Here is a 25,000-nt window from a genome sequence, read left to right as displayed (position 1 = left end):
GACAATATTATTGTGCTAGCAGCAACTAAGAATGGATTTTCCTCTGTTCTGATTGAACATCTAGGTACCAAAAATTGTCATTGCTGTATGGACTTCCTTGGTGGTCCAGGGATTAAGATTTAGCCTTCCAGTGCAGGGGCTGTGGGTTTGAACCCCAGTCAGAGAGCTAAGAACCCACATGCCCCACGGCCAATAGCTCAAAACATTAAACAGAAGCTGTATTGCATGAGATCGGTGCGAAAGTCATCATGGTTTTGCCTTGTTGAACTTTGCCACTTGATACTGTGATACTTTCTTAAATGAGTGTGGTTTTACTCCATTTCAATGCACACATCTCACTTTGTCTTTTTTTTTTTTTTTTGGCCAATGACCTATTACTTGTTGCTCATTTTATATTTATTTTAGACTATAAAAATGACATTAGACAAAAAGCAAACTCAAGCAATTTTCTTACTCAAGTTCAAAATGGGTCAAAATGCAGCAGAGACAACTCACATCATCAGCAACACATATGGCCCAGGAACTGCTAAGGAACGGGCAATGCAGTGGTGGCTCAAGGAGTTTTGCAAAAGAGATGAGAGCCTTGAAGATGAGGAGCATAGCAACCGGCCATTGGAAGTTGATAATGACTAACGGAGAGGATCATCGAAGCTGATCCTCTTACAACCATATGAGAAGTTGCCCAAGAACTCAGCGTCAACCATTCTATGGTCATTCAGCATTTGGAACAAATAGGAAAGGTGCAAAAGCTCGTTAAGTGGGTGTCTCAAGAGCTGACCACAAACCAGAAAAATTGTCATTTTGAAGTGTCATCTTCTCTTATTCTACACAACAATAAACCACTTCTTGATCGGATTGGGATGTGAGACAAAAAGTGGGATTTTATATGAGATCATGGTCACTCTTTGGTGGTCTGCTGCCAGTCTGACCCACCACCGCTTTCTGGATCCTGGGAAAACCATTACAGCTGAGAAGGATGCTCACCAAACACATGAAATGCTCCGAAAACTGCAGCGCCTGCAGCCGGCATCGGTCAGCGAAAGGGCCCAACTCTTCTCCACAGCAACGCCCAGCTGCACGTCACACAACCAATGCTTCAGAAGTTGAACAAATTGGATCAACATGTTTTGCCTCATTCACCATATTCACCGCACCGCTCGCCAACGGACGACCAGTCCTTCAAACATCTCAAAAACTTTTTGCAGGGAAAATGGCTTCCACAACTATCAGGAGGCAAAAAGTGCTTTCCAAGAGGCTGTCGAATCCCAAAGCATGGACTTTTATGCTACAGGAATGAACAGTCTTATTTCTCATTGGCAGAAATGTGTTGATTGTGATGGTTCTTATTTTGATTAATGAAGATGCATTTGAACCTAGTTATAATGATTTAAAATTAATGGTCTAACCATGATTACATCTGTACCAACCTAATAACAAATTCAATGAAGACTTTAGGAATGGTCCAGATCAAAAGAAAAAAAATCTTAAAGAAAAAGAAGTTGTCATTACTACAAAATGCAGTTGCCATATGACCCAGCAATCCCACTCCTGGACATATATCCAGACAAAACTATAATTCAAAAGGTACATTCATCCCTATGTTTAGAGAAGCAGTATGTACGATGTCCAAGACCTAGAAGTAACCTAAATCCACCAACAGAGGAATGAATGAAAAAGATGCGGTACATATATACAATGGAATATTACTCAGCATAACAAAGAATGAAATAATGCCATTTGTAGCAACATGAATAGACCTAGAGATTATCACACTAAGTAGGTCCGAAAGAGAAAGACAAATACCATATGTCATCACTTACACATGGAATCTAAAATATGACACAATGAACTTATCTATGAAATAGAAACAGGGATAGAGAACAGATTTGTGGTTGCTGGGGATTGGGGGAAAGGAGGATGAATTTGTCCCAAGCAGATAATCGAATCATTAGAAACAAGTAAAGGAAGAGACCTAAAACTGGAACCACAGGGACAAAGAACAAAGAAAAATCTTGTTTTAAGTTAAGTTGGAAGAAAAATGTCATAAATAAGTCAATATTCCTTGGAAGGTGAGGGATGCTGATCTCCCTACAGATATTTTATTCATTCTTTGTAAGCAAACACAGCACCCCCTTGAAAGTGTTCTTAATTCACAGAAAAGAGCTAAAGTTGATGCAACTACGTTCTTAGCCTCCTTAACTTGCTTTTCTGGATTCCACCCTTGGCCTCTCCTTGGAGTCCAGTAGCCCACACCTCAGGTCACTTTGGAAGCAACAGCTGTGCTTGTTGACACAACAGTGTGAGCTCTGAGCTGATTTCTCTAAGGACAAACAGAGCCAGCCCTTCCCAGAGTCGCAGAAGCTGCCTGACCTGCAGCCGCTGCCATGACCAGCCAGTCACAGGGGATCCACCAGCTCCTTCAGGCAGAGAAGAGAGCCAAGGACAAGCTCGAGGAAGCCAAGAAGAGTAAGTCTCTTCCATTCCGTCTGATATGTCCGGGGCAAGAGACACAGGGTCCATCCCTGGGTCGGGAAGATCCCTGGGAGTAAGATACAGCAACCCACTCCAGTATTCTCGGCTGGAGAATCCCATGGACAGAGGAGCCTGGTGGGCTCCAGTCCATGGGGTCGCAGAGAGACGAGACTGAGCACGCGCCTTCTCTGTCACAAAATGGGATGAGGGGAGTGCAGCAAGGTGGGCGCGCACAGATCTCGGGGGCGGGGGAGATGCCGATGAAATCCTGGTCCCACCACTCCCTGGGAGAGGCTGGCCGCTTCCCAGAAACTACCCACGTGTCTGTGTCCCACCACTGTAGTGGGGATGGGCTTCTCGGCTCAGATCTTTAGGACCGGTCATGACCTAAGGGGGATGGTTAAGGGCACTGAAGTCACGGAGGCTTAAGCTTTGCCTCTGAGCTTCCTCCACGGCGCTACAGCTCAGAGTCTCAATACTGTGCCATGGTTCCGAGACGCACAACCGGGAACTCCCTGGCCCTCCCGGGGCGCAGCCCTTGGTTGGGGAACTAAGATCTCACGAGTTCTGGGGCATGATCAAGAAGAAAAAAAAAAAAAGGACGACTTCCAGACTGAATCTACTTAATAGGGGGTGAATTTCCGCAAGTGACTTATCCTCTGTAAGCTTCGGTTTCTGTTCCTGTAAAATTGTGATCATAACAGCTCATGGCTCATTCTCCTCCCTCTCTGGATGGCTTTTCATTTCCAATGTTCAAAAATTTTTGTTTGTTGGTTAGTCACTTCAGTCATATCTGACTCTTTGTGACCCCATGGACCGTAACCCACCAGACTCCTCTGTCCATGGGATTCTCCAGGCATGAACACTGCAGTGGGTTGCCATTCCTTTCTCCAGGGGGATGTTCCTGACCCAGGGGTCAAACCCGCACTGGGTCTCTGAGTCTTTTGCTTCTCCTGCATTGTCAGGGGGAGTCTTTACCACTGAGACATCTTTAAAAATATTTCCACTTAATTCTCATTTGCTAACGTTCTTGCTATTTAGTCATGCATCTGCTTAATTACATGTAGGATATCCTCATTAAACCTGTATCTCCTTCCTCTTCTCTTTGCTATTCACAACAACCATATGAATTAGGTATTACTATTATTTCCATTTCATGTATGTGGAAACTGAGAGTCCATAATTTGCCATAATATTTTTTGAAAAATAGAAAAATTCATCCAGGTACCATGATTGAAGCATATCTTGTTTACTCCTCACACCAACTTATTTTGCAAAAAGGAGAACATGACCCCGAGAGAAATCATGCTGGTTGCTCAAGGTCACAGAGGATAAATTGTAGAGACAGACCTGGATGGGGTCTGAGTCCCCAGGCACAGTCTTCACGGTACAAAATGTACTTGATTTTTATAATGAATGAACTAACATTGAAGATCTCTGACCCACTCGGGTTCCCTGATCTCTTTTTCGCACTCCTCCATTTCCAATCACATCGCCACTTAATCTGTCACAGAGAGGGTCACTACCTTCCTCCTAATTACACGCCCTGTCCTTGCGGCAATTAGAGTCTAAGTCTTGCAGATTACGATAGAGTCTTAAAACCATTGCTTATACATGAAGTGATAGGAAGAGGGTGGGTCTGGCTTCAATATGCTCAATGAAAGGCAGGCGCAGGACACTGCAAAGAGAGAGAGAGACAGAGAGAGGGAGGGGGAGGGAGGGAGACAGAGAGAAAGGGAGAGAGAGAGACAGAGAGAGGGAGAGGGAGGGAGTGGGAGGGAGAGGGAGAGAGGGAGGCAAGGTCAGGCACCCCTCAGTCCCTGGGGGTTTTCGACCACAGGTAAAATAATTTTCCTTTCTTAAGATAAATTGATTTCCTGAGCACTCAGCCATGTGGGCACCAACAACAAAAAGAGAAAAAGCCCCGTGGAGGAGCTGGAAGAGGAAAGGAGGCTGAGAGCGAGTGAGGTCAGCCTGACCCACCTCTCCACTCCTGTTTCTGCAGGAGACCCAGCCGGGACTGGCCTGCTGGTGTGTGGTTAGGGTGCCACGCTTCCAGTGCAGGGGGCGTGGGTTCCAGCCTTGGTCAGGGAACCAAAAATAAAATTCTTTAAAAAAAAAAAGTTTAACTAAAAATAAAATTTTTAAAAACATGACCAAGGATAGCAAAATGGTATAAATGCGGAGCAACTGTTTGGAAAACAAAGTTGCCCAGGACTTGCTGGCTGAAACAGTGTAGAAAATCTGCTTATCTTTTATTCAAGTTTCTTTACCACATTTAAACTTTCCAGAACAGAAGACCAGCTTATTTAAGATTTAATAATTATGTTACCTTTGCTTTCCCTTGTAGAAGAAACAAAACAATAATCAAATACACAAACAATATTATCAATAAACAATAAGGCCCTACTGTGTAGCACAGAAAGCTATATTCAGTACCCTATAATAAACATAATGGAAAAGAATATTTTTAAAAAGAATGTATATGTGTGTATAACTGAATCACTTTCCTGTTCAGCAGAAATCAATACAACATTGTAAATCACCTATCCTTCAATTAAAAAAAAATGACAAATCAAAAAATAAAATAAAGAATATCATCATAGGATCCAAATGTTTTTTACCAATTGTTTCTCATTTTTCAATGTCATTAGAGAAGCCTAATGAGTCATGCAAGTTGTTTGGAGGTGAGAACCACTCTAAAGGATCTAACCTCAGATTTCATAATAAAGATAAAAGCCAAACCTCTTTTCCTTTCCTCTAGTAAACATGCTGCCTTTGGGCAATCATCCCTCAGAAGTCAGTACTGGAAAATCCATACCGTATTCTTCTTATGCAAAATGTTAATTTTGTTTACCAGTCACTTAAAGAATTTGTGTACTTTTTTTTTCTTACTCTTTGTTCAGAAGTAGTCAAGCAAATATCAGTCAGTAATAGTAAATACTCTGACCTTAAAAACCATTTTGGAAAATGTTTGTGAATGTTTTTTCAACCAATAACCTCTGCTCTCTGCACACACACAATTTTTTTTTAATTTACTTATTTTTTGATTGAAGGATAAACGCTTTACAGAATTTTGTTTTCTGTCAAACCGCAACATGAATCAGCCACAGGTGTACATAATATCCCCTCCCTTTTGAACCTCCCTCCCATCTCCCTCCCCACCCCACCGCTCTGGGCTGATACAGAGGCCCTGTTTGTGCACTCAGCTTTTTAAGCGAATATTTGTTTGTCTGTCTGGCTGCAGCAGGGGTTGGCCGTGGCATGTGGGACCTCCCATGTTCGTGGCAGCAAGTCGGCTCTAGCGTCCTGCCCAGGGATCAAAGCTGGGCCCCTGCATTGACAGCACAGAGTCTTAGCCCCTGGGCCACCAGGGGAGTCCCCGCCCCCACTTTATAAAGGGTATCTGTCTTCTTCCTCAAAGAGCATGGGCCCTGAGGACGGTTTTCACTGGATAAGGCCGGTTTTCTTGCTCAGCTATAACTGAGCATTGTATTCCCTTCACAAACAGGCCAAGGTACCCTGGATAGCTTGTCTTGTATTTCACTGTTCTTTTATTTCATTCATTTATTTATTCAGTTCAATTGCATCTTTGATCAGAATTAGAATAAAAAATTCAAGGTACTATTATCAACAGGAGGAATAAGGACTTGTGTCTTTGGAAATATGATTTTTTTACTTTAAGCTTGACATTTTATAAGAGCACTATTTATCTCACTGGAGAAGGCAGTGGCACCCCACTCCAGTACTCTTGCCTGGAAAATCCCATGGACGGAGGAGCCTGGTGGGCTGCAGTCCATGGGGTTGCTAAGAGTCGGACACGACTGAGCGACTTCACTTTCACTTTTCACTTTCATGCATTGGAGAAGGAAATGGCAACCCACTCCAGTGTTCTTGCCTGGAGAATCCCAGGGACGAGGGAGCCTGGTGGGCTGCCGTCTATGGGGTCACACAGAGTCGGACACGACTGAAGTGACTTAGCAGCATTTATCTCACTTACGCGAATTGCAGACTCAGAGATGGAGACATCTGTAAGGATGGTAACCAGACAGTGTGGGCTGAGCCTTGGGCAGGCGGGGTGGTGTTGGGCAGGTCCATGTTCCATGAAGTCCCACTGAATTACACTTTACGAGTATGTGACTGCTCAGTCGTGTCTGACTCTTAAAGATCCCACGGACTGTAGCCCACCAGGCTCCTCTGTCCATGGGATTCTCCAGACAAGAATACTGGAGTGGGTTGTGATGCCCTCCTCCAGGGGAATGATACTTTTGCAAAATAAATAATTTAAATATTTCTACTTCTTCCTTAGATAACACATCAGCGAGTACAATAATACAGACTTGTTCGGATGGCTTGCCATGAGTTTTTCTGTAATTGCTTATTTGTTTTCTCAGTATACAGATATTCCAAATTTATTTCAACAAGCATCTTGACTTAATCATTTTTTCATGATGCAAGTGAGTGTTCTGATTTAGGGAGACATGAATTCTACTTAACTAATAAAACAAAAAATGTTGCAGTAGAAATTCATGGCCCTGTTTTGCATGTTTTGTAAGCTTGTAAATGCTTCCTTTTACTTTATAGTCCACAGACTAATGGGGTATTTGTAAGTATATTGGACTTTGATATCTTCGAGTGGGTCGTGTTAAAATAATAACCATACAACATTTTCATCTATTAAAAACATTTGGTTATATTCCATCTAGGATCTACATAAAACTACATATTATATATATATATATATATATATATATATATATATATTTTAACAAGGAAAGAACAAGTTAAAGGAAAAGTAAAGGAATTACAAGCAGGCAGAGGAATGAAAGGAGACGTGAGGACCCCCAGAGAAGCAGCGCTCCGGCAGTCACAGGCCCCAGTAGAGAAACGCTGCTTCGCTTTCTGGGTTGCTTACTACTGTTTGCGGTAGGTGAGCAGAATCGGCGTTCTTTGAACCAGCATGGTTATATCATAATATTAACAACCCTCTCAAAGCCAGGAGAGATTTTTTTTCTCTCCTTCTATGTGGTAGAGCTTCCCAGGTGGCACGGTGGTAAAGAATCTGCCTGCCAAAGCAGGTTTGATCCCTTAGAGAAGGAAACGGCAACCCACCCCAGTATTCTTGCCTGGGAAAGCCCATGGACAGAGGAACCTGGTGGGCTTCAGTCCCTGGGGTCACACACACACACACACACACACACACACGGTAAAACAATAAAAATGTTATTAGTAACAGATAGAAATCTCCAAACACTCCCAAAGTGCCCTTTCTGTTTATACCAAATCAAGGTGACCCCTGCTCTGTTTATGCCTATTTTTTTTTTTTTTTTCATTTGGATACTTACTCTTTCTACCACACTCAACTACCTGACTTTGCTTCCACTGCTCAGCAAATGTTGTTTCTCTGAGCCTTAGCTTTCCAGGACTCCTGTATCCAGTCACCCCACACAGGGTGGCTGACAGCAACAGAAATGTGTTAACCTCCAGGTCTGGCGGCCAGAGTCCAGACACAAGCTGCTGGGGGTGGGGGCAGTCCTTTCTCAAGGGTCTCGGGGAGGACCTTTGCCCCGCTTGTCTCCCAGCTTCTGCTGATGGTCAGCAGCCCTTGCCTTCCCGTGGCCGGGAGCCACGTCCTTCTAACGTGCCTCTGCAATCAGGCGGCCGTCGCTGTGTGTCTGCTCTGTGTCCCTAGGCCTCTGTGTCCAAACTCCCTCTCCTTTCTTGTTTTCTAGGTATTGTTTTTGACGTGAGCCCTTTTTAAGTCTTTACTGAGTTTGTTACAATATGATTTCTGTTGTTTTTTCTGGGGGGGGGTGCGGCATGAGGCCTGTGAGATCTGAGCGCCCCAACTAGAGATGAAACCTGCAGCCCTGCCTTGGAAGGCACAGTGCTGACCACTGAGCCACAGGGAAGCCTCTCCTCTCCTTGTAAGGATGCCAGTCCTAGACAGAGGGCGCATCTTAATCCAGCATGACCTCATCTCAACGTGATTACATCCACAAAACCCTTCTTTCCAAGAGAGGTCACATTCGCAGGTACCAAATGTAAACAGACTTTCGAGATGTGTAAACACAATCCAACATCTGCTGGTTGTCAGCTTCACTTGACAGTCCTGTGTCCTTATCTTCTTTGTCTGTTTTTGTATGCCTCCAACTTCTGTATGCCTTGAATCTACATTTTAAAAATTCCCTTTGCTCTGGAAACTCTAATCAGAACTTTGTCCCTCCAGCTCCGTCAGAGTTCCCTCTTGTCAAAACCAGCAAAGTTGCTAAACCCAACTAATGAACAACCTCAGTCACAACTGAATTCTTCTTTCATCTCTGAAACCCTCCCTTTACTGGCCTCCGCAACCCTGCTCTCAGGCTTGAATTTCTGTCATTTTGCCAGTCTCTAGAGTGGGGGCCCCACCTGGGACGTGTCCTCTTCCGTATCCACAGACGCTTCCTAAGAGATTACATCTAATTCTGTGACTTTAAATCTTGGCTCCGTGCTGATAATTCTCAAATTTTACGTCTCCAGCCTGGCCTGTTTCCCTGATCTCAAGATTTATATAAACATCAGCCTTCTCCCGATCTCCGCTAGATGTTTACTGGGTGTCACAATTAAACTGCCCGCTTGACTTTGCCCCAGAATAAAATGTTGAAGCCAGCATGGGCTCACGTGTCCCTCCCGTTTATTCCTCAACTCTCTTCAAAGGATATGTAACTCCTTGCTAATTAATTCCACGGCTGCTTCGCTATTTCCGCTCATTGTAGACATTTGTCTGAACCATTGGGGTAAGTTTCAGACCCATCTTCCTGCTTCTCCCTTGCCTCTACAATCTGTTTTCGTCACACCAGCTAAAGAAATTCGTGTAAACCAGAAGTAGTAGAACGCCACATCTTGGCTAAAAACCCTTTGCGGCTTTAGCATCTCAAGGACCCAAATCTTTACCCTCCCCGTGAGCTCTCTGTGCCCTGGCTTCTGCTGCCTCTCTGACGTCATCTAACACTCACCCGTTCTGCTCTCTCTGACCTGAGGCCCGCCATGAGGAGGCCTTTACTGTTCCTTCAACAGGTCAAGTAGCGTTCCCGCTCAGGGTCTTCGTGTCTACTATTCCCTCTGCCTGGAATGCTCTTCCCGTCCAGGTATTTGCATGGCCAATAATATTTCTCGAGGTCCCTGCTCATGTATCTCATCCTCTGAGAGGCTTGCCTTGTCTGTGTTAGCGCCCACCCCTCTCGCTGACCCTTAGGTGCCTTTGCTCTCCTGCATGGTACTCGTCATCTTTGCCGTATTATATCCTCACTGTCTCTTTTCTGTTTCTGCCTCCCCCCATCACATTACACAGATCTGCTTGTGGCTTTCGCTGCTGTATCAACAAGACCCAGAAGAGTGGGCGACATAGCGGACAGACAGTAGTACTGGTGGGCTAAACGTCTCTTATTTCCACTCCAGGGAACGTGTGTTGGCCACCTTGTTGGTTTTGGTTTTGTTTGTTTGTTTGTTTTTATATTGGAGTATAGTTGATTAACAATGCTGTGCTAGCTTCAGGTATAAAGCAAAGCGATTCAATTATATCTATACAAGCGTCCATTCTTTTTCAAATTATTTTCCCATTTAGATTATTACAGAATACTTTTTTTTAACTTTTTACTTTTTAATTGGGGTATAGCAAATTAACAATGCAATAGTTTCCAAGTGAACAGTGAAGAGACTCAGCCATCCATGTACATGTATCCATTCCCCCCCGAACTCCCCTCCCATGAAGGCTGCCACATAACATTGAGCAGAGTTCCCTGTGCTGTACAGCAGGTCCTTGCTGGGTATCATTTCAAATATAGCAGTGTGGACATGTCCATCCCACTCTCCCAACCTCTTCCTCCCACCCTTTGCTCCTGGTAACCCTAAATTAGTTCTCTAAGTCTGTGAATGTTCCTGTTTTGTAAATAAGTCACTAGTATCAATTTTTTAGATTCTGCATTTAAGCGATATCTTTGGCTACTTGTCTTTCTGAAGGTGGTGTAATTTTAAAATTGGGAAACCTCCTGCACAGAGACCCCAGCAAGAGGTTAACAGGAGCAGATCTGAGGCGCTCATTTTGCTTCGCCTCCGATGAGACAGCCGGCCTGAGGCTCCCCACTTCTTGCCCTGGATGCAATCAGGTGGAACATATGCCGGCTCTCCCGGCAGCAGCTGCCCAGTCCTTCCAGAAAACTGCCGTGCAAGCAGCCATCTCCCCGCGGCTCTCCTCTTTAATTGAATGAGAACCAGCGGGTGACCGGTGCCGCGCGGGGGAATCAGACGCACTCTCGCTTGTTGCTGTGGGATGGAGCTAGTGTGTGGCCTCTTAAGTGGAGTCCTGGATGCTTCTGGGGGCAGGGCGCTTGGAGAGCTTCTTACTAGCATCATTTCTATGTGCTAGAGTCATGACTCTGAGACCAGTATTTTCACCTAAGATGCAATTAACATAGAGAGTCATGACGTTTCATGTGCTCGATTGGATAAAACCGGATCCTGCAACCCATCACTATGTATCCTGCAATCTACCCTAAGAAAATGTTGCCACACCTTAAATACATTTTTCTCCTAATGTCAGTCATGAGCAGTGATAAGAAAGTGGGCTGGGGATCCCAGAAGAGCCTACCTTGCCCACATATCATCTATTTGTTCTATGGATGATCCATGTCCAATTGCCACCAAATGGCTAGAACTATAGAGAATGGAAAAAGTCTGTAGATGCAAAATGGGAAGGAGTGTTAATTAAGCATTGCGGTGAATGTTCCAGTAAGCCTCAAGCCTTAGAAGAGCAGTCATGTTCAGGAGGCCTTGGCTTTTACAGAGAATTTAGAAGAAAGTATCTGTTCTGAAGGAGGTCTGCTCAGTCCCACTCAGGTGAAACAGTCAGACACATTTCAATTTATAACTCAGAGACTCTCTTTATTCCATCTGTATACAGTGACTACCAAGGCAGCTTGTATATCATGGGAAGAGAAATTTACAAACCATTTACACTCAAATACACCAAAGGTACATAAAGCCAAGTAAAGCACGTACCTAGATGAGAGATAAAAGTTTATGTTAAGATTTTCTTTTAATAAAATGTTTGAAAAATAAAATATCATAAAAATTCTTTTATGCTACTTAATGAGAACATGCTTATTAACTTACTTCTTTTGAAGTATCATTGACTTACAGTGCTGTGTTAGTTTCAGTATATACATATGTGTATACATATATATACACACAAACATAGACACACACACATATATGTATACATGTGTACACATGGGCTTCCCTGGTGGCTCAGGTGGTTAAGAATCCACCTGCAGTACAGGAGGCCTGGGTTCCATCCCTGGGTTGGGAAGATCCCCTGGAGAAGGGAAAGGCTACCCACTCCAGTATTCTGGCCTAGAGAATTCCTTGGACTATATAGTCCATGAGGTCAAAAAGAATCTGACATGATTGAGTGACTTTGACAATCAAAATATATACACACACATATATATCTGTGTACAGATCTATATACATATATATACTCTTTTGCAGATGATTTTCCCTGATATGTTATTAGAAAATATTGAATATAGTTTCTTATGCTATACAGCTCTTGTTGTTTATATTAATATATTTGTATATTTGTATATGTTGCTGTTGTTTAGTTCCTAACTTGTGTCTGACTCTGCGACCCTGTGGACTGTAGCCCATCAGGATTATCCTGCTGTCCATAGGATTTCCAGGCAAGGATACTGAAGTGGGTTGCCATTTCCTTCTCCAGGGGATCTTCCCCACCCAGAGATCAAACCCATGTCTCCTGCATTGCAGGTGGATTCTTTACCACTGAACCGCCTGGGAAGCCCATATTTATATTTAGTAGTGCATATGTGTTAGTCCCAAACTCCTAACTTATCCCTCTCCCCCACTGGCCCCTTTGGTAAACATAAGTTTGTTTTCTATGTCTGAGAATACACTTATTTAGTTCAAAGTCTACACCATAGAGGGCTTCCCAGGTGGCACAGGTGGTAAAGAACGGGCCAATGCAGGAGGTGTAAGAGGCATGGGTTCCATCCCTGCGTATAGAAGATCCCCTGGAGGAGGATCCAATCCCAGTATCCTTGCCCGGAAAAATCCATGGACAGAGGATCCTGGCAGGCTTACAGTCCACACGGTCACAAAGAGTCAGATACGACGGAAGCAACTTCGCAGGCACCCACCACACGGTAAACAAACCCTTGACAAAAACCATCAACAAAAGCTTAAGAGACATTACCAGAGAAAAGGAAATATGCTGTTGGATGAGCAAAAGGATAAAGGTATGTAACTGAAATAGGCAACAGATTTGGGGAAAAGTTAATTTTAACACAGTTCAGGATTTCTTCAAAGTTTTAAAGCTCACGAAGCATGAGTATCTGAAGGCGGTGGGTGGTGAGCGACTAGCAGAGACAACTGTTTCTCTGTAACCCCCAAACTTCCTCTGGCTGTCAAACAAAGTCACGGGCTTACCTAATGATCTCCACAGCTCCGTGCTAGTCTGAAACTTTGATCTTCGTTGCTGTCTGCTGGCTTAAGGCTTACACCTTTGCTCTTAATAAAAGAAAAGAGAGCTACTTAACTAAATTTCCTCACCATTAAAAACAATTGCTTTTACAATCACTTTCAAGTCCCCCTCAGAGAAAGCTGCTACAAAAAATATCTACTTTGATGTGTTGTGGGGCTTAATCAGACTTTCTAGAGTCAACAAACTGGAAGAGAAAAATCCAATAAAATACTTTGAAAAAAAATTGTGAGTCGGTTTGATAGAGTCTGAGTAGCATGTTTGTGCACTTGGAGATCTGCCAGTATTAAATAGAATCCAGTTGGTATGGACTGAAGGATTCCTGGCAGCAAATCAGGACAGAAAATCTGACCAAATGATGTCTGCTCGAGTCAGTGACAACTAAAGTCTGTTCCCTGGCTGGTACCGCTGTGAGTAAATGGGCGGGTATTTTATTGAAACATGGACTTGTGAAAGAACGTTGTCATGTCCCTGTTCTAAAGAATCCAATTGAAAAAAATCAGGGATTTTTCAATATCTATCATTTTTTTAATAAAGGGTGTCATCCTAGAAAGAAAAAAAAATAAAAAAGCTTAAAGAAAATGTAAGACCACATCCACAGTTTTAAAAGTCAAGTTGAAAATTCCAGATGTGTTGGAAAGAAATATCACTCCTTCAGTACCCCTGTTAATTTTCAGGAAAAGTCAGGCGACTGCGCCAAGCTAAGGAGGAAGCGATGGCGGAAACTGATCAGTACAGAATGCAGCGAGATGAGGAGTTTCGACAGAAACAGGCGAAGGTGGGTATGAGAGTCAGCACCAGGGTTTGTGCAGCGTAGACTCTAAGGCATGAATGTATTCATTACTAATAAGATATTGATCCTCCTAAGTGTCACGCACAACATTGTTGTTGTTTAGTTGGAAGCCATGTCTGACTCTTTTGCCACCCCATGGACTGTAGCCCTCCAGGCTCCTCTGTCCATGGGATTTCCCAGGCAAGAATACTGGAGTGGGTTGCCATTTCCTCCTCCAGGGGATCTTCCCCACCCAGGGATCGAACCTGCGTCTCCTGTATTGGCCAGTGGATTTGTCACTGCTGAGCCACGAGGGAAGTCCGTCATGCATGATACCAGGAGAGAAAAATACACGGGACACAGCAAATAAGAGTTCAACCAAGGCTAAATATGGGGTTTCCCTGGTAGCTCAGCTGGTAAAGAATCTGCCTGCAATGAGGGAGACCTGAGTTAGAAAGATCCCCTGGAAAAGGGAAAGGCCACCCACTCCAGTATTCTGGCCTGGAGAATCCCATGGACATGGAATGAGTCCCAAAGAGTTGGATACAACTGACCAAGTTTCACTTCACTTCAAGGCTGAATATCAAATAAAATCACTTTTTTTAAAAAAGACTTTTTGATATGGATGGACCATTTTTAAAGTCTTTATTGAATTTGTTACAATATTGCTTCTGTTTGATGTTTTGGGCTTTTGGCCCTGAGGCATGTAGGGTCTTAGCTCCCAAACCAGGGATCAAACCCATACCCCCTGCCTTGGAAGACAGAATCCTAATCACTTGATCTCCAGCAAAGTCCCTCAAACAAATGTTACAAAATTACTGATTTTACATTTTCACTTCTGAGGCCTTTGGATTTGTCAGAGAAAGTGTCAATCAGTAGTTATTATCTAACACAGTATAGGTTAAAAATCATGTTCTCAAATATACAAGTGAATGGAATTGGTTAAAGCATCATTCCTGCTATAGATTATCGACTAATACATTTAAGTAAGAAAAAAAATCAGAGAACATTTTTTTTTTCTTGTTGCTGTCTATTAACGTTTACTGGTAGAATCAATAAAAAGTGTTGCACAGTGTTTACAATGAGCTTGTTAGGCCAAATTTCCTCTGGTGAAGTCAAGATTTACAAATGATCCATGTAGACATTGTTGTAAATGGCTGAAAAGTCTTCTGGTTTTTCCTTATGATTTCCTTTTCAACTGGCTGACTTCATTCAACAAATCTTTTACTAAAACATTAAGAAGTGCTTTTTCCTACACTAGTATTTTTAAAATATCTGCAGTTTACAGTAAAAAATATAAGCACATGAATTTTTCTGCGCCTACTGCAGCACAGACTAAAAGAAACGATTAAGTTCCATGTGCCATAACTAGTTTGTATGTTTTCTTTTTGCCTCAGCAAAATTATAAATAAAGCTCTGTGTAGAAGCTGGACATTGCAAGATGAACTACAAGCAGTTTGTAAATCTCTCTGTTTACAGCTTTGATTTTAGTGGCAGTTGGTACAGAACTCATGTAGGATTAGGTACATTAGATCCCACAGTAGGAAAAACTTTTCCAAGGGGCTATTTCTTAAAATAAAATGTCCTTTCTAGAATAAAGTGGGCAACTTAGCAAAAGCAACTCCTTCTTATCAAAATTCAGAAAAAGAACTCATAAGATTCCAAGGACACACATGCATATATCCCTCCGTGACTGGCCCCTGGGCATTTTCCCAACATCAGCTCTGAAAATGGTATGCACTTACTTTTTACTCTGAACTGCAAATATTCGTCAAATGCTAGGGTAGGAAACAGCATTGCTTTATATTTTCATGAAGGATTTATAGAGTGAAGCCAGCTAGTTGAAAAGGAAATCATAAGGAAATACCAGAAGGCTTGTTAGCAATAGACAACAATATCTACTTTGGCCACTTGTAACTTTTTTTGTCTCTACTTGCCCTGTTCTAGCCATATGTCTCCTCATTTTTCCCCAGGAGAACTAAGTCGGCAGCTGCCACCGGGCCTTTGCATACGCTATGTCCATTCCGTGGTTCTTTAATACACAGTCACCTCTCCTTGATCTCTGTGTAGGTGTTAACTCTTCTTACTGATCACCTTGTCTAAAATAATGTCTCTGGTAAAAAAAAAAAAAAAAAAAAAATATATATATATATATATATATCCATTATAGTCAGAGCATTTATCACTACTGGATATATTATATATTAAAAAAATTTTTTTTTTTTTGCTCATTGTTTATCTTTCCTTCTGGACTGTGAGCCAAAGTGATGGGTCTTTGTTTTCTTTTCTGTTTCCTTTGATATTGGAATAGCATCTGCTCCTCCAGAAGCATCCAACAAGTATTCACTGCACGAATGAATAACTAAGCATCTCTTCCATGGGCATCTTCTTCTTTTTGAGTTCTGTCATGCGTCTGTATACGCTCAGTCACATCTGACTCTCTGTGGCTTCATGAACTGTAGCCCACCAGGCTCCTCTGTCAATGGAACGTTCTCAGCAAGAATACTGCAGTGGGTTGCCATTTCCCTCTCCAAGGGATCTTCCTGACCCAGAGACTGAATCTGCACCTCCTGCGTTGGCTGGCAGATTCTTTACCTCTGTGCCACCTGGGAAGCCCATGACGTATTAGGACCCCCCACCCCCGCCAAAAAAAATAACCATTCTTGATGCCAATCAGCTTTTCTGATCCTGTGTGGGACATTTCTAACATATGCATTACTATTTTTTTAAGTAATTACAAAACTGACCATCATTTTAGAAAGTAGCTGGGTTTACTCCCTTGAAATATTATTTCTCCAGAAGAATCTCCTACAGTATAAATCTGGCTCGGGATATTTATTCTCTGCATCAGAGAGTCATTAAAACTCCTCATGGCTCTCATAATTAGAGCTCTAAGCCAATTTTACAGCTAGTTGATCAAAAGCTCACACAGAAAGGTCAGCATGTTTAGACCTCTGTTACCTCAAGTATATTGCAAACCACAAGCACGGATCTTCTCTCCTGGCATGACCCCCGTATGTCAGAAAGAGAGCTAGTCCGCTAAAGCTCACCATCATTAACCCAGGGCATGTAGGAGGTCTGGGAGGAGACCCAAGAAACCAGCTCTCCGCCTGCCGCTGGGGTTGCACCTTGTTGCTCCTTTTGGGGGTTGCTTTTTAGCTCTTGTTAATGTATTTTCCAATACCCTGACTCATCAAGAGAAACAAGTACCCCCGTGTGGGCTGTATATCAACGAATGTCTTTACAACAAAGATTTACTGACTCCTTGCTATTTTCTTATTCCTTGTTTGACTTTATCGCTTGCTAAAATTTCATACCACTCAGCAAGGAAAAGGACCAAACTAGTGAAACATGCAACAGCTTGGATGATTCTAGAAAGATGCTACACTGAGAGAAAGAAGTGAAGATGCAAGTCGCTCAGTCGTGTCTGTCTCTTCGTGATCCCAGGGACTGTAGCCTGCCAGGCTCCTTCTCCTCTCCAGGCCAGGATGTTGGATCCCCTGTCTCCAGGGGATCATCCCAATCCAGGGACTGAACCCAGGTCTTCTACCTTGCAGGTGGATTCTTTACCATTTGAGCCCCCAGGGAAGCCCTCTGAGCCACAAGGGAGTGAGCCATCATTTATACTGTATGATTTTATATGAACACAAAATATATATTCTATTCCATTTATACGATATACTCAAAAGACAAATCTCTAGTGATACAGTTACTTCAGCCATCCTGCAGGACTTTGGAAAAGTTCTACAAAATAGCATCTTCTAATGAGGAAAACAGTAGATTGCTACCATGGAAATACGAAGCACTGTTAATGCCAATGAACGGTGGACTGACCATGCATCTAAACAGAAGACCCAAAAACGAGTGCCTGGTCATACTGAAGACTTGTGTATCTTCAATATTCCTAAATTCATGTCCTGAAAGTGTTTTTGTTTCCTTGAAGCAGCTACAAATTGAGAATGCAAAGCTGTGTGCAGGAACTGAGCCTCTGTTGCCCTTAAACTGAAGCACAGCTTACAAAGAACTGTGTTTAATGTTGAAGGGTTTCACCAGCACTGTGGGTCCTAAGCTGTAAAGCTACCACATCAGTGTCAACACTGAAGGTTTGCAAATTCACATGGAGAAGTCCTTCAATGGCAGCCTTGGACCCAATGCACGGCTACGTATCACATGGTTACCCACTTCTATTTTATATAGTGTCCCAGTCATTCAAACAGCAGGCTTCGACCAGCAAGAGCGATCGAGCACAGGTAATAAGTCTTCTGTAACACCTGGCGATCCACTCACTGTCTGCTGTTCAACCTACATATTGAGCATCTATTATGTGCCTGACAGCGTTTGAGGCACTTCACCTCATCGGTGGCTGAGCTAACCCTTACCCTGGTCCTTGCAGAGCTCGAATTCTTTCATGTAACTCCTGTGTGGCTTAAATCAGCACTGTCTTCAGATACAAATGGAATTCTTCCCAAGGAAGACCATTTAAAATGGTATATGGGAACTTCCCTGGTGGCCCAGTGGTTGAGACTTCACCTTCCAATGCAGGGGGATCGGGTACAATCTCTGGTTGGGGATCTAAGATCCCACATGCCTCACGTGGAAAAAAATAAAAAACAACAACATAAAACAGAAGCAATACTGTAATAAGTCAATAAAGACTTTTAAAATTGTCCACATTAAATTCATGTTGATGTATGGCAGAAACCATCACAATACTCTAAAGCAATTATCCTCCAATTAAAAATAAAATTTTAAAAACTATAAAAAATCTTCAAAAAAATAAAATAAAGTGGTCCGTAGTGAATCAAGGTATCATATTGTCCAGGAAATACTGCAGAAACTCAAATTATTGTGGATCAAATAAACTTAGAAATAATATTCAGTTCAGTTCAGTTCAGTTGCTCAGTTGTGTCTGACTCTTTGCGACCCCCTGAATCGCAGCATGCCAGGCCTCCCTGTGCATCACCAACTCCCAGAGTTCACTCAGACTCACGTCCTTCGAGTCAGTGATGCCATCCAGCCATCTCATCCTCTGTCGTCCCCTTCTCCTCCTGCCCCCAATCCCTCCCAGCATCAGAGTCTTTTCCAATGAGTCAACTCTTCGCATGAGGTGGCCAAAGTACTGGAGTTTCAGCTTTAGCATCATTCCTTCCAAAGAAATCCCAGGGCTGATCTCCTTCGGAATGGACTGGTTGGATCTCCTTGCAGTCCATGGGACTCTCAAGAGTCTTCTCCAACACCACAGTTCAAAAGCATCAATTCTTTGGCACTCAGCCTTCTTCACAATCCAACTCTCACATCCATACATGACCACAGGAAAGACCATAGCCTTGACTAGATGGACCTTTGTTGGCAAAGTAATGTCTCTGCTTTTGAATATGCTATCTAGGTTGGACATAACTTTCCTTCCAAGGAGTAAGCGTCTTTTAATTTCATGGCTGCAATCACCATCTTCAGTGATTTTGGAGCCCCCCAAAATAAAGTCTGACACAGTTTCCACTGTTTCCCCATCTATTTCCCATGAAGTGATGGGACCAGATACCATGATCTTAGTTTTCTGAATGTTGAGCTTTAAGCCAACTTTTTCACTCTCCACTTTCACTTTCATCAAGAGGCTTTTTAGTTCCTCTTCACTTTCTGCCATAAGGGTGGTGTCATCTGCATATCTGAGGTTATTGATATTTCTCCCAGCAATCTTGATTCTAGCTTGTGCTTCTTCTAGCCCAGTGTTTCTCATGATGTACTCTGCACATAAGTTAAATAAGCAGGGTGACAATATACAGCCTTGACGTACTCCTTTTCCTATTTGGAACCAGTCTGTTGTTCCATGTCCAGTTCTAACTGTTGCTTCCTGACCTGCATACAGATTTCTCAAGAAGCAGGTCAGGTGGTCTGGTATTCCCATCTCTCTCAGAATTTTCCACAGTTTATTGTGATCCACACAGTCGCTTTGCTATTATTAGTAGTAAAGTAAATAATGCTTTACTAATAAGTATTTCAGCCAGGATAAAATACAGGACTTTGGGTTATTAAAAGGGTATTCCAACATTTCTGAAAGCTTAAAATGGATTATACTAATTTTAAAGTGCAAGCAACACCGTGATAAATCATAATTATTACTAATGTTTACTGTCCATCCTACAGGAAATCAGTCCTGGGTGTTCATTGGAAGGACTGATGTTGAAGCTGAAACTCCAATTCTTTGGCCACCTGATGCGAAGAGCTGATTCATTTGAAAAGACCCTGATGCTGGGAAAGATTGAAGGCAGGAGGAGAAGGGGATGACAGAGGATGAGATGGTTGGGTGGCATCACTGACTCAATAGACATGGGTTTGGGTGGACTCCGGGAGTTGTGATGGACAGGGAGGCCTGGCATGCTGCGGTTCATGGGGTCGCAAAGAGCCGGACACGACTGAGCGACTGAACTAACTGACTGATTACTTGCTCAGTGCTAAGCTTCTGTGCTAAATACACCTTCATAACAAACATCTTCAAAAAATTATCATATTGTCTTAACAAAGCACATTAAGAATACACCTAAGGCTGGTAGCTGTCATCTGTCATCCTATACCTACACTGTCAAAAAAGATGGTCGTTCTCAGGTAGCTACCAAGCACTTGAAGTGCAACTAGTCCAAATGAAGATATTCTATAAACAAAATACACGCCAGGTTACAGGAACTTGTTCTTCAATCATTCAGTCGTGTCTGACTCTGCGACCTCATGGACTGCAGCACCTCAGTCTTCCCTGTCCTTCACTATCTCCCAAAGTTTGCTGAAATTTGTGTCCATTGAATCAGCGATACCATCTCTCTCATCCTCTGTTGTCCCCTTCTCCTCCTGCCTTTAATCTTTCCCAGCATCAGGGTCTTTTCCAATGAGTCAGCTCTTCACATCAGGTGACCAAATGATTGGAGCTGCAGCTTCAGCATCAGTCTTTCTAATGAATATTCAGGACTGATTTCCTCTAGGATTAACTGGTTGGATCTCCTTGCTGTCCAACAAACTCTCAAGAGTCTTCTCCAGCCCCACAGTTCGAAAGCACAAATTCTTTGGCACTCAGCCTTCTTGATGGTCCAACTCTCACATCCATGCATGACTACTGGAAAAACCATAGCTTTGACTAGATGGACCTTTTTCAGCAAAGTGATGGCTTTGCTTTTTAATACATTGCCTGGGTGTGTCATGACAAACAATAATGCAATAATTTTACATTTTATATTAAAATAATAGCATAGCTATATTGGGCTAAGTACATATATTGTTCAAGCTAATTTTTCCAATTTTTTAAATACAATTCTAGAAAATTTTAAATGACATTTATGGCTCACTTTGAGGCTATTACACTTTGCACTCATAATCTGGTTGACTTTTTACAACAAACCCATCAAATGGGTGATGTTACCCTCATTTAAAAAATAAAGATTCTAAGGCTGAGATGAAAATTTCCAAAGTCTAATGGGACAGCTGCAGTAATCCAGCCTAATAATAACTATTTTAATACTTCTCCAAAGAAAAGTAGGTAATATTGTAGTTTCATAACAGTGTGTCTTTTAAATTTTTCACTACTTAAGACATTGAATTTAGTAACAGTAATTTTTTTTTAGTTTGGTATAAAATCCAATATTGGATGTAGAGGAAATTTTTAATTTTGGTGGAACTACTTTGGTAAGTAGTTTTCTATTATTTTTCAACATCTTTGTAGCAAAAGGAAAATTTCATCCACATGTCTGTGCTTCTTGTGTACTCACTTATCAAAAGGTTATTTTATAAAAGCTATTTGATGTCTTAGAAGCTATATCACTTCAAAATGATTTTGTTTGAACTAGAAAGACCCAGTTGCCTGAACTGTAAACAGAAAAGAACTTGAACCTGATGCCTCAGTGACATTTGATTTCAAGTTTGGGACCCAGAAAGATCATTCGGATCCTAGAATTTAGAACAGTCTAACAACCTTGAGGTAGAAGGCAATCATTAGTGGAGTCTCCTGCTAAATTAAATGCATGCTTTCCCCAAACACTCAGGGAAGAGGAAAACAAACACACAAAAACCAGCTGTATTGCCTTCACAACTCCCTGCTCAAGAAAGGCTGAGTTTACAGAGGAGACCAATTAGGAGCTGACTGTTGGCTTTAGCAAAGGATAATCGTACAAATCCTACAAATCTAACTCCGCTGGTAAAATTATCTTTTTGCTTTTTCATACTATTCATGGAAATTGTATTTCAATCATATCATTACTTGACAGAGAAGCTGAGAGAGAGAGGAGACGATAGGAAATACTGGTGATCACTGTTAGTGAAAAGACAATCAGCAAGATAAGTGGCACTGAGTCTAAAACCGCAATGGGACTCACTGGGGTTAATTTCTGGTCCACCCACGCCAGGTTGAAACTACTGAAGTCAAAAATGCATTGAATATGCCCACTCTACCCATGGGCTTCCCAGGTGGCTCACTGTTAAAAAAAAATCCGACGTCAATGCAGGAGACATGGGTTCAGTCTCTGTGTCGGGAAGATCTTCTGGAGGAGGAAATGGCAACCAACTCCAGTATCCTTGTCAGGAGAATCCCATGAATTGAAGAATCTCGTAGGCTATGGTCCATAGCGTTGCAGAGAGTTGGACACGACTGAGTGTCTGAACACACACAATAAATGATATATCTGGGCTTGTGAAGGCATCTTATGGGGCATATTGTGGCTGTATATTCCTAAAAAAAACAGATTTAAAGAGTCTAGATAATTTATTTTAAAAATTCACAAACCAATTATTTGCTCTTTTAAGACCAGCAATAATGGGTTTAATGATGTCTTTCAACTTTATTTGCCAGACTTATAATTCAGAAAGTAAGACACAGGAACTCTGTGGAAACTATCATAAATACATGAAAAAAAACTTCTGAGCATGGTATTAATATAATGATTGTGAACTTGCCCTCAATTTGTACTGTGTGAAGGTCAACTTAGAAGTCACCTGCTGTGGCCAGCTTCCTTTTTTTTTTTAATAGTTGATTTACAATACACCTTCAGTTGTACAGGATAGTGATTCAGCTTTGACCTTTTTTGCAGATTATATATTTTTTAGAAAAGTCTATCGATCCCACTCACAGCATTGGTGACCTTATCCATTCTCTGAAAAAATTCTGTAAAAATAATGCATAATGCAAATGATAATCCAAACTGAATTTAACTTACAAAACAAGTAAATTTTAATATGATGTACAGTGTAGTGAATTCTGTTTTATTTTGGTAGATAATGGGCTCTCAGAGTAATGTCTTAGAAGAAATAGAAGTTCAAACCCTAGGGAAGATAAAAGAACTGAATGCAAGCTACAGCATGTCCATGGAAGGTGTGATCAATGAGCTTCTAAGCATCATCTGTGACGTGAAACCGGAAATCCATGTGAACTACAGAATCGCCGCCTAAATGTGCATCTGATTGCTCAATAAATACTGTTTCCATGCCACCTGGTTGTTTATGGCTTCCTGTGTGTATTAAGAGATTTGAAATGTACATCTTACATTTACTACACATCTACAGATTCTCATGTGACGTAATTCACACATGAATACTGAATTTAAAAGCAAACCAACAAAAAGTTGCCATAGCGTTCCTGGTAATAGGTGTGACCTTCTCTTCTAATTTGGACTAAGCCAAGAATGCAGAGTTAACATGTTTTTGACACATGAGCAAAAGCATGGATTTGGCCATTTTTAGCGGGTGTGGGTTTTTTGTTTTTCTGATTTCGTCCCCTCTTTATCAGCTTAGAAAATGTGTTCTTAGCTGTGGTTGTTGAAAGGTCATTTTTAAGGGAGATAGAATCATGACTCTAATATTGGTATAAAATTATTATATGTTAAGGATTTTATTTAACTCATTAATCAATGAGGAAACCAGTAAGATGTTATCATTAGCTCAAAGAATGAGACCTTCATAGATAGAAAGAGAGATGATAAGACAGACACACACACACGTACACATACATAAAGAGGAATGGGCTCTATAACTATCCTCTCTGCCTAATCTCAACTAGGGAAATATTCTTCTCTTTCAAGAAGAAAAAAAAAAAAAATGACAGATGAGTTGCTAGCACACATGCTTAGGCTAAAAACAAAACAAAACAAATCAAACAACAGAGCAACAGCAACAAGAAGACCTTAAAGGAGAAACAGTAGGTTCGGGGGTGTGATGACCTGAATGTCTGTATTCCCTACCCCCAAATCCATATGCAGAAATCTAATTCCCATTGTCACGGCGTTTGGAGGTAGAACCTTGGGAGATAATCAAGTCATGAGGGTGGCACTCTTGTGAAAGGGATTAGTGGCATTATTAAAAGAGACCAGGACTTCCTTGGTGGTTCAGTGGATGAGAATCCTCCAGCCAGCGCAGGGAACAAGGTTTGATCCCTGGTCTGGGAAGATTCCACATGCAGCAGAGCATCTAAGCCTGCTTGCTGAAACTCCTGACCCTGTGAACCCAAAAGCCTGTGCTTCTCAACCAGAGAAGCCACCACAGTGAGAAGCATTGCCCCACAACACAGCAACACAGATGCAGCACAGCCACAACCAGTGCAATGAAAGCGGCCTGGAGGCTGCCGCCCACTTCCTGCACGCAAGGCCACAAGAAGCCGTCTGTCTGCAGCCTGGAAGACGACCCTTGCTGAACCTGGGCATGCTGCGCCCTTCATCTGAGACTTCCAGTCTCCAGGACCGTGGAAAGTAAGTTTCTGTTATCCATAAGCCACCTGGTCTACGGCACTTTGTAATAGGAGCCCCCACTCCCACCTCAAGGGACTAAGTGTGCCATGCAGCCCGGTTGCCCAGGGAGTCATAGCTAACTTCTTAAGTTGTTGATGTTGTTCAGTCAGTAAGGCACGTCTGACTCTTTGCAACCCTGTGGATTGCATGTCAGGCTCCCCTGTCCTCCACTGTCTCCCGGAGTTTGCTCAAATTCATGTCATCGAGTCACTGATGCCATCCAACCCTCTCATCCTCTGTCACCCCCTTCTCCTGCCCTCAATCTTTCCCAGCATCAGCATCTTTCTAATGAGCTTTCTCTTCGCATCAGGTGGCCAAAATATTGGAGCTTCAGCATCAGTCCTGCCAATGAATATTCAAGGCTGATCTCCTTTAGAATTGACTGGTTTGATCGCCTAGTTAAGGGACTCCCTAAGTCTACGCGATTCTCAAGAGTCTTAAGTACCAGGTACTTTAAGTGCCATGTATAAA

General features: G+C 42.3%; 1 protein-coding gene across 2 annotated transcripts; it reads left to right on the top strand.

Annotated features, from left to right (window-relative positions):
• The first annotated feature begins 2,274 nt into the window (after positions 1-2,274).
• Positions 2,275-23,238, top strand: ATP6V1G3 (ATPase H+ transporting V1 subunit G3). Of its 2 annotated transcripts, none has more exons than XM_061383706.1 (3): positions 2,275-2,466; positions 13,684-13,784; positions 23,025-23,238. In XM_061383706.1, exons 1-3 carry the CDS (start codon positions 2,385-2,387, stop codon positions 23,196-23,198), a joined length of 357 nt encoding a protein of 118 aa, XP_061239690.1. In that variant the 5' UTR covers positions 2,275-2,384; the 3' UTR covers positions 23,199-23,238. The 2 variants fall into 2 exon arrangements, with proteins under 2 accessions (XP_061239690.1, XP_061239689.1); XM_061383705.1 differs by lacking the exon at positions 2,275-2,466 and adding an exon at positions 9,909-12,764.
• Positions 23,239-25,000: the final 1,762 nt, after the last annotated feature.

The sequence above is a fragment of the Bos javanicus genome, chromosome 16 (genome assembly GCF_032452875.1).
Source record: "Bos javanicus breed banteng chromosome 16, ARS-OSU_banteng_1.0, whole genome shotgun sequence".
NCBI classification, from domain to species: Eukaryota; Metazoa; Chordata; class Mammalia; order Artiodactyla; family Bovidae; genus Bos; species Bos javanicus.
This window is presented reverse-complemented; position numbering and strand designations above follow the sequence as displayed.